This window comes from Sphaerodactylus townsendi, linkage group LG08, assembly GCF_021028975.2.
Source record: "Sphaerodactylus townsendi isolate TG3544 linkage group LG08, MPM_Stown_v2.3, whole genome shotgun sequence".
In the NCBI taxonomy this organism is placed as follows: domain Eukaryota; kingdom Metazoa; phylum Chordata; class Lepidosauria; order Squamata; family Sphaerodactylidae; genus Sphaerodactylus; species Sphaerodactylus townsendi.
In genome coordinates this window covers 102,957,291-102,971,387 of record NC_059432.1, presented here as the reverse complement: position 1 = coordinate 102,971,387, position 14,097 = coordinate 102,957,291, and the positions used below count along the sequence as shown (strand labels likewise).

The window sequence follows — 14,097 nt, the reverse complement described above, 5'->3', positions numbered from 1 at the left end:
CATCTTCAAAAGCAACGTTCTGGCATTCGCTTCAGCCTCCCAGCTCTCGTATGACCTGCAATGTCATCTAAGGCCGATTGCCTACAAGGCAGTTCCCATGCGTTTGCGGCTGGAGTGTGTCGGGGCAAGAAATCTGGTTCCAACGCACTTCCTCCTTGGTGAGTGCCAGGAGCGGAAGCAGGTCTGCGCAAAAAATATTGTCCCTGTGTGATTCCTCCCTGCAGCACACTGAGGCTGTTTCTGCACGGGCAGAATACAGCACCCCAGGGATGGCAAAAACACCATCCTTGGGGAAGCATTCGCACAGGAGGCGAGGTTTTTGAAAAGCGGCGTCTTCCCGCCGGTGCGGTGCGATGCTGCTTTTCCCGTCACCTCCACTGACCTGCCTGTCCAGCATTGCTCTGGAGGGCTGCAGAGGAACACCCATGCTGCCCTCCGACCCTTGGAGGTCGGAGGGCAGTGTGGGCGGGTCCCTGCAGCCCTCCAGAGTGACGCTGGGCAGGAAGGTGAGTGGAGGGGGCTGACCCAGAGGTGGTTCTGCACTCCAGCTGGGGAGCAAGTCGGGGCTGCTCGCACGATAGCATGCGAACGGCCTCTGAGCCTCCACTGGCACAATTCATGCCGGTGGAGCTGCGTTTCCACCATCGTGTGGAAACCTCCTGACAGAGGGAGTGCATCTCAGCAAGATTTCTTGTCTCCACCCCCTTCCTCTTGCCCCACCTGTGCATTTCGCCTTCCCCGCAGAAAGCAAGAGCACTTCTGGCAGGACTTGTGCACCAGAGCAGGGCAAGGGCGGGGCAGAGCTGGCCGTGGGTAATAGGCCTAAGAGTACCATAAAAACACAGAGGAGAGCCCTGCTGAACCAGACCAAACAGCATCACTTTACTCTTATACTGAATCCCAGTTGCCATTTTATACCCACTTTCTCTCTACAGCCTGCTTTGGTTATCACCAGCCTGAATCATGTGGGGTCATTAAGAAACTTAGTTTGTCCTCAACTCACTGTTCCCCCCTGAAAAGCATATAACTTATGCATATAAGTTAAACAGTGCAAAACCAATACTGAGCTCTGAGGACTCAGATTCCCTGGACCCAACTCAAGTTCCCCGCAGTCACACTCCACATGGAGCATTCTGTGCCTGTGAAGCAGGAAAAATGGGGAAATAACTCCCTGCAGCATTGTCTCCACGTGGGAGGAGGCAAGAGTCCCTTCTCTTCTCGTGATGTTTTTTATTTTTTTTAAAGCCATTCCCCGCAGCTGCTGTGTGGCTGCAGGGAACCAAACATGTTTAACTCTTCGATTGCGCTGCTTACAGTGCAATCTTGAGCAGCGTTACACCCTTCTAAGCCCACTGACATCCATCAATTTGGAAGAGTGTAACTTTGCTTAGTTAGTTAGTTAGTTAGTTAGTTAGTTAGTTAGTTAGTTAGTTAGTTAGTTAGTTAATTTGTTCAATTTATATACCGCTCTCCCCCAAAGGGCTCAGGGCGGTTCACAATTAAATACATGAAAACATTAAAACAGCTAAAACATTCCACCCCCACAAAAGTTAAAAGAACCATAGTTTGTTAAGGGCGTCAGGAAATTTTTGTTTGTTTTTTTCCCCTCCTTCCCTTCCTTGCACCCACGGGAGGCCAGATATTAATTTGTAGCGGATATTCGATGTTACCCCGGCTGGCCAAATGCCTGGCGGAACAGGTCCATTTCGCAGGTCCTGCGGAAACTCTGTATGTCCTGCAGGGCTCTGATCTCACCTGGGACCCTGTTCCACCAAGTAGAGGCTGTAAAAACCATGGCCTTTGTAGGGGCCAGCCGGATCGCTTTGGGGCCAGGGATCACCAACAGGTCCACCTCCGAGGAGCGGAGGGGCCTGGCAGGGCAGTACAGGGAGAGACAGTTAGTTAGCATCTGCTGGTTGGTTACACTGTTAGTATCTGCCGGTGGCAACAAGCAAAGTGAAGAAACAGTCAAGCATGAATTTATGCTGCAGCGTAGGAAGGAGCAGTACAATTAATCTGAAACCTACCTTGCTGCCTCAGAGTACCTCTCCAAGCATCGGAACACAGCGGCTTGGCGGAGGTGGTTTCGGAAATAGGCCGGGTTCAGGATAATGCTCCTTGGGAAACAGCAAACAAAATCTGCAAGTCAGAACTCAAAACAAAATACCGTCAGGAGATCATCATGCGATACCCGTTTCTGGATATCATGCAGCCTGTATGCAGACTCTGTAATAGTGGTTCTATAAAGACAGTACTTTTTTTTTCAACACCAACAATGAATTATCATATCTTCTGCCTTGACAGTTGATAGACGCATAGATGTTATTAAATATCCATTAAAGCTGTGTCAAAAATGTAATCTAATTCCTCGTATTGCCTGTTATGGAAGTGGCATTTAAAGCCTTTGAGAGCATATGTATACCCGCATTTAGTGAGAATACAAAATCAGCAAGGCTCTGCGTAGGATTGTAACAATGCCTTTTGTTATCTGTCATCTGTAGTTTTGAGCTGTGATAATAGGCGCATATTATAAAGCCGTAGGCCAAAGGAATGGTTCCAGTTGTGCAACTGCAATATTCTATTTTTTGTTTTACCGACACTTCTGATAATGATATCTTGGTAACCAGGCTGGTACCTGTTTGAATCTCCTCTGAGCAAATGAAGATGTCCTATAGTGGGTCAGATTATTGGTCAATCAAGGTCAGTTCTCTGACCAGCAACTGTTCTCTGGGGTCTCAGATATAGTCTTTCAAACCATCTTTAAGCATAAACATAAGCATTTATTGTCATTGTGCATGCACAACGAAAATTTACAGCAGCATTCCTTGATGCACACAATTTCAGATTCATACCCCATCCTCACTTTCCCCTTCCTCCACCCATCCCTACACAGCCCAAACACATCAACACGAAACCGCAGAGTTCAGCATCGCCACAGCTCTAGAGTAGAAGCTGTCTCTAAGCCTCTTTGTCCTAGTTTTCTAAGGACCTGTACTGGCCTGGCCTGATGGTAACAGTTCAAAAAAGAGTGTGTACTGGATTTCGAGAATTTTGGATCTCTCTGTAACATTTTGGGCTTCTTTTAGGCTTCGGGAATTACCTAGAGTTCTTCCAAGGAGGGGAGAGGGCAGCCGATAATCCTCTGTGCAGTAGTGATCACCCTTTGGAGTGCCTTCCTATCCACCACTGTGCAACTGGAGAACCATACACAGATGCAGTAGGTTAAGACACTCTCTATAGCACAGTGGTAAAAGGACACCAGGAATTTTCCATTCAGTTGTTGTTTCCTTAACAGTCTAAGATAGTACAGTCTTTGCTGGGCCTTAACCACTGCACCAAACCCTGTAAGCCCCAGGTCAAGTCCTCTTTAATCATAACGCCCAGAAATTTACCTGATCATTTTAACAGGAGGTAGTGATGATTGAACCTGGGAACCTTTTGCAGTCAAGGTGGTTGCTCCAGCACTGAGCGCAGGCCCCGCCTCCTTATAACACTGTAGACTCAGGGGTTTTGTACCAGGGACAAATTTCAGCCAAGCTCCAAGAACAAGCTCCTGGTTTCTTTATTTTTAATGGTACAGTGCAGAACAAAGTCTATGGAAGAAAAGCCGATGGAAGACAGCTTCATAATAACGCTATTTGAATTAAACTATTATTACCTACTTTTTGGTATCAAATACAACCTGACTCGCATAATAAAGTTGTGATTGCAATATCAGGAATGCACTAAGACCCTGATGAACACATCAAAACAACATTCCATGCGGTTATGGCACTTCTTGGCATTCTTCTTTTTCTGTAGCTGCTGATCCGCTCTCCATCAATTCACCGCGACTGGATTATAGTGACTCAACCGGCCAGGCAGACAACCTTGTATTTGCAAGACTGCCTGTTCCAGTATGTCCCCCACTGGATGCTACGATCAGCGACTAACAATCTACTAGTGGTCCGTCCGTGGCCTTGACCAGATGTCCAGCTGGCTTTCACCAGCCAGCATTTTCAGCCCCGGCTCAACCCTGGTGGAAGTTGGGGAGATCAGCTTTTGGAGACAAAGCCTAGCAAGAGGGGGTAACTTAACTGAGATCTAAGTCTACCCGGATAATCCAAAATGAGGCTCTCCAATAAAAAGACAGTTGTAATAATAAAAAATGTTTATTAATAAAGTAATAAAAATCCAATTACAATTGAGTAATATATTAATTCACCCACATGTTGATACAGGAGCTGACAAGGAGACAAGAAGAAACTGGATAGATTTCAGAGATGGGTGATATTTACCAGTCTAGTGGAGGAGGAGTTCAATTAAAGCAACAGCTGAAAAAGGAAAAAGAAGCCACACGAATGTGGGGGGAGGATGTGTGCTCATGGATCTCTCTCTCTCTCTCTCTCTCTCTCTCTCACACACACACACACACACACACACACACACACACACACACACACACACACACAGAATTATTATTATTATTATTATTATTATTATTATTATTATTATTATTATTATTATTATTATTATTAATTAGATTTTTATACCGCCCTATCCCCAAGGGTCTTCGGGCGGTGTACAACAATAAACATAATATAACATAAAATGACTAAATCTTTAAAAGCAGCTATAAAACAGTAAAAGCCAACCCGCATAAATACAGCTACAAAAAATACTAGCATAAATATGTCTGGTAATCCAGCAGCTCTATTATTCAAAAAAAATCCTCTCCCTAGGAGGGAGGAATGGCAGGTCCCAGATGTAGAGGGCCATGAGGTAGAGGGCCATGAAAGAGGGGAGGGGGCACCATCAGCGGCCGGTTCCTCCAGGGAAGGTCTCATGAACAGCTCCAGCTTTTAGGCCCTGCATGGAACTCACCACACCTGTGAGGGTCTGACAGCTGGAGGTAGAGCCCTTCACCAGGCTGGGGGGCCAGAGCCAGATTGAGGAGTCCTAGAAATGGTCTCTTAGGGAGTAATGGGGCAGTTGCTTGTAAGCCAAACTGAGACTCCTTAAAGGAAGAGAAAAGTGGTGTTTTTTTTTATTTTAAGTTTGGAATTTTAAGTTGAGCTTGCTCAGAGCCTGCACACTTTAACAAACTGGAAGATTACTGAGACTGTTGCAAAAGATTTTAAAATATGATCATTGCTTCTGCTAAGGGTAATAAACAGTTGATAATACCTATATTGATCCAGGCTACTGGCTGTGTCACTACTAAACAATGTAAGAAGGACTCAATCATTTTCTGGTAGTCAGACATACATTTCCTACTCTTAGACTGCAATCCTAAGTACAGTTATCTGGAAGCAAGCCACATGGAATAAAGTGGGGCTTAGTGCTGAGGGGCATTTTGGGCCCTACCTGGGGATGGTTCACTGATGGAAGTGGAAGTGCACTGCACATGCCAGTGGATTTTGCCCCTCCTAGTAACTTACCCCATCGTGCTGGGCAGAATCCTCCAGTGTGTGGCTGCCAGCACCCTCCCTGATGCAGGGCAAGATGCTGTGCCAGCGTCCCTGTGCCCCCACTACAGCAGCGACATTCCAGGGGCATGGCTGGGGGAAGAACTGATTTTAGTTGACTCCTTCCTGGCCATTCACCCCATTTTGCTGGCGGCTGGGATGGCTGACTTAATGCCACCAAAAAGGTGGTGTAAGTCCATTCAGCCCACTGGGGCTTCCTGGCGACAGGAAGACTTTTGAGCATTTTAAGCCTCCCCGTGCCATCAGAAAGCTTCTTTGGATCGGGCTGTCCATCTGCTGGAGCATGATGTATTCTGATAAGCGCACGCACGCACGCGTGCGCGCGCGCACACACACACAACTGCACCGTAGTAAATCTCACCAAATTAGTTTTCCTGTTTTCAACCTGAATCCTCCCTAATCTTAAGAAGATCTACACTACCATTTTCTGTCCCAGAATTTTGTACTAAAGAATGATATCCTATTCCTCTAATACCTGCAGGAAGTATCTTGCTTGCTAAGGTGCAGAGATCTGTAAACCACTTTTGATAGTTTCAGGGCTTATCCAGATGATTGCGCAACACTTGCCCTGACCACATATTATCTTTGGGAGGAAAGTCTTGGAAGGTTTAATGAAAAGCAATAGCAGCAACATGTAGCCCACCTGTAATGACAGGCAGAGGGGAGAAGCTTACTGGAAGGGGATAGCTTTGGTATGAAAGGATCACGTTTACCTCTTCCTTTTAAACTGGAGATCTACAATTTTCCACTGGAGACAGGAAGTGCATGCTTCAGAGGACTTCAGTTTAGGCTACCAGTTCCTTCATTCCCTCCGTGCTTCAAGTGGGAAAATAAAAGCCGCAACTGATAAAGGTTCACCAAACGACTGATTGTTGTTGTAGGAGAAAGAGTCAGTCATTATTCTACACTTTGCCTGTCTGTGCAGTCGTCATCTGCTTTTCAGGATCAGAGTGGAATCAGGAACAGCCAACCACACTTTTGTTTAGTTTTATGAATCTATCATTCATTCATTCATTCATTCATTCATTCATTCATTCATTCATTCATTCATTCATTCATTCATTCATTCATTCATTCATTCATTCATTCATTCAATTAAATATTTATACCTCCCCTTTCAGGCTCGGGGCAGTTTCCAACAAAACATATCATAATTCCAACAAAACATAGTATAAATCCAATGATAAATATAGTAAACTGTATCAATTGAAAACTATATTTAATTTCTACAGATTCCATGGTGGTGATAAAACATCTGAGTTCTACATGAACTTGGTAAAAATCGTAAGAGAAGAGGAGGAAGGGAGCGAAGGCCAGATGTTAACCGTTGCTGCCTCAGCCACCTTTCTGGTGCAATAGCTACATCTTAAAGTCCCTGCATCAGATCCCGCAGGGCCCAGGTCTCACAGAGCATTCCACCAGGCTGGGGCCAAGACCGAAAAAGCCCTGGCCCTGGTTGAGGCCAGCTCACATGGACCAGGGAAGTTTCATTCAACGATCGGTAATGCCCATGGGAAATGTAATGGGAGAGATGGTCCCACAAGTATGTTGGCCCCAGGGCTGTTCAAGACTTTGTACATTAGTACTAACACCTTGAACCTGACCCAATACTCCACCTGGAGCCTGTGCAGCTGGTGGAGCACAGGTTGAATATGTTTCCACCACAAGGCTGCAGTAAGGACTGTCGCTGCTGCATTCTGGGCTAGCTGGAGTTTCCAGAGCGTGCCCAAGGGTAGCCCTGTGTATTGTGAGTGACAGTAATCCAGCTGAGCGTTGACCGTTGCATAAATCACTATAAAGACTCCTCTTTAGTTTTGCTACCCCAGAGTAACATGATTACCTCCTCGTTTTCCCACTCCTGCTAACTATCTACATCTTCTACATGAGCCCACTCTGAGATGCGCTGTCACTTTAGCCAGATGCAATGTTCTTCCTTCTACCAGACGATACAACAGAGAGCACCATCTTCCATCCTCTGATAGATCTGTGGTAATCTGTAATCCCATTCCGAAGAAACCGGCCCATCATGTCTCTCATTATATTGCCCTTTATATGCTGTAGAGCGGGAAAGACTACATAATCCTCTCTTAGCTGATCTAGCCAACACTACAGATGCTGTCAAAACTGTGTTCTTGTTAGACAGCAACTCAACTGTTACCATCGAACAAACTGCTAGATTCTTGTGTGTTGTCATCACTGAACGTCCCCAAGTGCTTAGCAGACTCAATCCCAATTCAGTGGCTTAATATTCCAGCTCTCATGATGCTTGGTTTTTTAAAACATTTTTACCAGTCAATTTTAATTTCCACTGTATAATTTATATATATGCCATTAAAGGTTTCATCAACATGATTACCCATCTGCAATTTAACTACTTGTCAAACTTCCATGTAGGGGCAAGGCTTGGAGTCTCAGTATGCACAGTAAAATCCAGCTGCAAAGTGGATTGAAAGTGCATTATTCTGCACATGCCGAAGGGCCTATGTCCACTGGCAATGATATTCACGGTTTAAATCACTCATTGATGAAGCATTTCTTTTTGTCCATCCTGAATCTACTGCCCATCAACTTCATTGGGCACCTTGGGGAAGGGAAAAAAGTTATTTCTAGCATTTGAGACACCTTATTTAGGTTGAGTTAGAAGCTGCAATACCAGCCCTTCGCCAACCAATCTGCTGTGACGGTCCTGCAGCGATGATAGGCACAGGGCAAGGCCCTGTCCACAGAGCAAAAGCTCTGACCGGTTACAAAAATAACGATCCAAAAGCTTCTTCAGTGTTCAGAGATTTATTGTTTTCATTCAATTCTGCACAGAAGAGGGAACTCTCCTCTGTTAGCAACAGGGAGGAGGTTCAAGGGGCTGTTGCTTGCGTAACATAATTTATACCCTCTCACAAACATCCCTCCTTGTCTTCTGACCATTGGTTTGAGTCAAGAAGACGTACAGACCTGGTCATCTCATCCCACCTTTTACCACACCTTGCCCATTCCCATATTTGGTGAAACTTAAGTCAAAAACACCTTGCGTAAAAAGTTTCTATAACAACTACTGGTTTCTATTTTACCTTTATCTGTACATAATTTATACCCTCTTACAAACATCCCTCCTTGTCTTCTGACCATTGGTTTGAGTCAAGAAGACGTACAGACCTGGTCATCTCATCCCACCTTTTACCACACCTTGCCCATTCCCATATTTGGTGAAACTTAAGTCAAACACACCTTGCGTAAAAAGTTTCTATAACAACTACTGGTTTCTATTTTACCTTCATCTGCATTTCTGTGAGCTTCTGCTAATTCCTGGCCTCCTTGGTAGCCCTCTGTTTTCCCAAACTGACCTTGAAAAAACCTGTGCGTGTGTCAGGCTGCCCCATGAGTTTCGTTTCTTCCAACTAAAGTAAGCTTCTGAAGTGTTTGGTGCCCAGTGAATTGCTCTCATATAACTTGTATGATTAAATGCAATGGCTTAAAACATCATAAACTATATGTCCATATCAGTGGCCTAGCAGAGGGTAGGGCAGTTGCTCCCTTCTCCAGCAAATTGCCATGGTGGCCCAGACAGTGATGTCCTTAATTTCCCTTGAAACTGCCAGCACCTTACAGTTAGCACAGCGTCAACCCTTGGCGCTAACTGACAGTAAGTCAGGTAAATACATGGGTTTTAGGTTGCCAAGCAACCTAAATGCCTGTGCCTCAATTTAACCATCTTTTACATCTGCTGAGTCCTAAGGCTAATTCTGCAGCAGTAAGGGACCGACTTGCCAAGCTGTACTGACATACGGAGAGGGAAGTGTGACCTTAAGAAGTCTATGGTGGCTGGAGAGCAAGCCGGACATATTTTAAGGTAATGCAAACAGCCCACAATGGGATTCAGTGGTAAAGTAGGAAGAGAGACCAAGGACCCGTGCACACATGCAGGTATCAGTCCATCAAGAGGAAGAGGAGGAGTTTGGATTTATACATTGCTTTGGATTTATACATTGCTTATACATTGCAGCAGTAGCGTAGGAGGTTAAGAGCTCATGTATCTAATCTGGAGGTACCGGGTTTCATTCCCAGCTCTGCTGCCTGAGTTGTGGAGGCTTATCTGAGGAATTCAGGTTAGCCGGTACACTCCCACACATGCCAGCTGGGTGACCTTGGGCTAGTCACAGCTTCTCAGAGCTCTCTCAGCCCCACCCACCTCACAGGGTGTTTGTTGTGAGGGGGGAAGGGCAAGGAGATTGTAAGCCCCTTTGAGTCTCCTGCAGGAGAGAAAGGGGGGATATAAATCCAAACTCCTCCTCCTCCTCCTCCTCTCTTCTTCTCCTTCTTCTCCTTCTTCTCCTTCTTCTCAACTATAAGGAGTCTCAATGTGGCTTACAAATTCCTTCCCTTCCACCCCTTACAGCTGAGGTAGGTCTGAGAGAATTCCGAAAAACTGTGACTTGCCCAGGGTCACCCAGCAGGCTTTGTGTGGAGAAGTGGGGAATCAAACCCATTTCACCGGAGTGGAGTCTACCACTCATATGGAGGAGTGGGGAATCAAACCTGAACCTCCAGACTGACTGCAGCTGTCAGGGGTCTTAGGTGGGGGTCTTTCAGATCACCTACTCTCTGGTCCTTTCAACTGGAAATGCCAGCATTTGAAGCTGGGGCCTCCTGGGTGCCAAGCAGATACTCTTATCAATTGAGCCATGACCCTCCCCCAAATAGGGAGGATCAGCTGTTCTTTCTAGGCAAGAAGGAGAAAGCAGAAAGCCAACAAAGGTGCTGCTGGTAAGAGGACAGGATTGGATAAAGCAGCAAACAGAGACAAGGGATTGAAAGAGGAAAAAAACAAAATGAGCTACCTGGGGACCACTTCATGGATTTTCACCTACATGGGCTTATAATCAAAGATACAGTCAGAGTTTATATAATAGAGTACATTTTTGATAGCACTGCAGTGACTTTCAGATATCCACCCAAAGGAGGTCCACTTGCCCCTTTTTATTGACACATTAATGACTGCTAAAATAGCTCTTTTAAATAGCAGAAGAAGAGTTGGTTTTTATACTCAGCTTTTCTCTACCTTCAAGGAGTCTCAAAGTGGCTTACAAACTCCTTCTCTTCCTCTCCACACAACAGAGACCTTGTGAGGTAGGTGGCACTGGGAGGTCTGAGAGAACTATGACTAGCTCAAAGTCACCAGTAGGCTTTGTGTGTTGGAGGTGGGAAACAAATCCAGTTTGCCAGTTAAGAGTCTGCCGTCCATGTGGCAGAGTCGGGAATCAAACCTGGTTCTCCAGATTAGAGTCCTCTGCTCTTTATCGCTACTGACTCTCACAAACGTTCAGAACCCAAACTTTAGGGGCTGCTTGACTTTTTATTGGCTATTCCCGCTGAATTCTGAAAATTAACTCCCTTTACCACAGCTAATGACCAATTTTGTTGTGATGGTTTGTGCTTATTTTTTTTTCCTGCTGGTGTTACAAATCTGATTGGTTATGTATTTGCTGCTTTGTCATCTTTAAATGTTTGTAAGCCATCCTAAGGGGGGATATAAATCCAAACTCCTCCTCCTCCTCCTCCTCCTCCTCCTCCTCCTCTTCTTCTTCTTCTTCTTCTTCTTCTTCTTCTTCTTCTTCTTCTTCTTCTTCTTCTTCTTCTATTCTGAATTGGTTAATTGGTCCATCCGGGTCTGGTCTGACTGGCAGCGGTTCTCCAAGGTCTCAGGTCATGATATTTTACATCACCTGCCTGATCCTTTTTAGTTGGAGATGCTGGGAACTGAGAGTCAGAATAGACCATACAGTTCCTGATTGAACAATGATCAGACTTGGTATAAGCCAGCTTGATGGATTCATCTGGGACCTTTCACTACTTTCATCATGATGATGGATGGTGGCTTTGCTTTGTAGTATACCTCCTGAATAAGAAGCCCCGCAATCTTGTTTTCTAGTGGTACTCAGGCCGTACCCGCCCCCTGCTTACAAGTGATGCCCCACTGGCAGCAATGAAAATACGATTACTCAACTGGGATTTGAAGAATGGACCTCGCTTCTGAGAAGTAAACAAGGAAGATGGATAATCTTAAAAAAAGAAATGGGTGTGATGCAAACAGAGGTTAAAAATAAAAACTAACTACCAAGGAAGAGCAGATGGAGTGTCCATCTGGCTGTGTGGGAAATGGCCAGGAAATGAACAGTCAGAACAAGTACATGTTGCAAAAACTACCAGTGCCTAAATCTAGGCCAGCTGCACAAAGAATATCAAAAGCCTGAGAGGTGGGGAAAATGACTCCAGGGACAGCTTAGTCAGAGCTTTACACACACACACACACACACACACACACACACACACACACACACACACACACACACACACACACACACACACACACACACACACACACACACACACACACACACACACACACACACACACAAATATGCTTTGTGATTTCTCTTGTCCTCACATCTATGCAAGCTTACCTGACAATCTAGTGACTTGCACACAAGTGTTTGAAGGTCCATCTAGTCTAGCATCCTGTTTCTGGCATCTTCTAGGAGACCCAGAGGCAGAAACTGAAAGCAAGGGCCCTCTTTTGTTGTCGACCTGAAAGTGCCACTTAGCTGTTATGCCTAATAGCTATTGAATGATAGACTTCTCTTTGGCAAATTTGCCTAATCCCTTTTCAAGCTGTCTGAGCCAATGGCCATCGCTGTATCTTGCGGCAGCAAATTCCATAAGTCGATTATGCATGGCATGAAGAACTACTTTCTTTTGTCTGCCCAGAATCTTCTGCCAACCAATGGCATTGGATGTCCCAAAGTCCTGGTGTTTTGACAGCAGGAGAAAAAAACCCCTGCTCTTTATCTAGTTTCTTCAGTGATTCATATCATATATTTCTCCCTCCCCCCATGACGCCCCAAGGAAAAGTGCTGCAGAAACTTTAGCCTTTCCTCATAAGGGAGTTGAAAGAAAATAACAGTACGCTAAACTGTAGCTGAAACAAGGAACTGAAGGATCTACCTTTGGTATGCCCTAAAATATGAAACTGAATGTCAACACTCCTAAGAACAGATGAGCTAAAAAGTAAGGCAAGAGCCCTGACAGACAATGCTCCTCAAGGGTGGAGTCATTGCTTCAAGAAGAAGCTTAGAAGATTTGACCGACAGATCTGTTGGTTGAAAAGGAGCCATGGATGACAAGTTGGCCAAGACTGAGGAGAAGACTAGTCCTGTTTGGGGTTTGTGAGCCATCAGATCAGATCTTCTTCCAACTCTTCTCCACCTAGCGGTAGGATTCAGCAGGGTTCACACCAGTTCGGTAGAACTGGTTGTTAAAATGGTGCTTGTAAACTATTGGTTGTTAAATTATTTGAATCCCACCAATGGAACTGGTTATTAAATTAGGCCCCTTCTGCACAAGCAAAATAATGCATTTTCAAACCACTTTCACAACTGTTTGCAAGTGGATTTTGCTATTTCGCACAGCCTCAAAGAGAACTGAAAGCAGTTTGAAAGTGCATTATTCTGCATGTGCGGAATGAGCCTTATTTGAATCCCACCACTGTTTCCACCCCATAAAAACCCTTCCCCTTGTCCCTTCATTCTATGGCTTCATGCGTTAGCCATCCAAAACAGATCCTCCTTCATTTTCTAAGAATTTAATCAGTGAAACCTTACCACTCTTTCCCCTTCCTTACTGTGTCCGAAAAATCCAAAGCAACTTGAGAGTCTCTGTAAGTTCTGATCTTATCCTTACTAAACAGCTACCACTGAAATCAGGAAAGGGCAAGGAAGTAAACGTTGAATGCACCATTCAATCTACACGCATAAACCTTGTTCTACTAAAAATCCATGTCTGTCTCAGAGTGGACTGTTCTTTGTTAAATGATACCTGAACGTTGGGAAGGAAGAAGTTGTGGCATCTCAGATCCTCTTTATAGAATGAAACTTAAACTGGCACTAGATCAAAAACATGTTTTTTCAGACTTCCAGTCAATCTTGCACAGCCTCCTCCCTGTACCCATATTTAAGAATGGGAATATGTGATGGGACGGTGTTGAAAATGGATTGTAGACTATAGGGGTCCCTTGGACACCTGACCAATTGCCATTGGCTATTGCTTTTATAAGCAATATATTGTATTAAGTTTTAATGGTTAAAGCTTTTAACTTGTATATTTGAGATTGTATCTTGATGTTTTAAGCTATGTGTATAAGCCTCCTTGAGCCCGGCTTAAACTGGGAAAGGGCAACATACAAATATAACAAACTTAATATAATAAACTAAACTACTGATGACAGCAACCATTAATTTATTTTCTTTCTCAGTGTCCTGCTGTGACATTATGCACAGAGACTAGGGACCCTAATTTTGCCACAAGTGCATACAACAGTCAAACATACTATGTTTGAAGGTGTTGATCTGGTGCAAGTCAATCTCCTGACCGGTTCAGCTTTCGGTGAACAGCTGGAAATGCCGGTCAAAATGGTTTTCACGGGGTTTTCACGAAACCACGCATCCTCAAAGACGCTGATGATCCAAATCGGCAGCCATTAGCATCACTAAGGACCACTCAGGATTTATAGAAACGCAGCATTTACTTATGACTGATTTAGATGATTTGTGATGGATCTAATTGTCCTACTTAAACAGTG

At 44.7% G+C, this 14,097-nt stretch overlaps 1 protein-coding gene across 1 annotated transcript in view; it reads right to left on the bottom strand.

Annotated features, from left to right (window-relative positions):
• SPATA16 (spermatogenesis associated 16) overlaps positions 1-14,097 on the bottom strand; it is a 173,318-nt gene that overhangs the window by 76,679 nt on the left and 82,542 nt on the right. Inside the window, exon 3 of the mRNA XM_048506936.1 lies at positions 2,028-2,117. Coding sequence (XP_048362893.1) covers positions 2,028-2,117 — 90 coding nt within the window. The remainder of the gene's footprint in view (positions 1-2,027; positions 2,118-14,097) is intronic.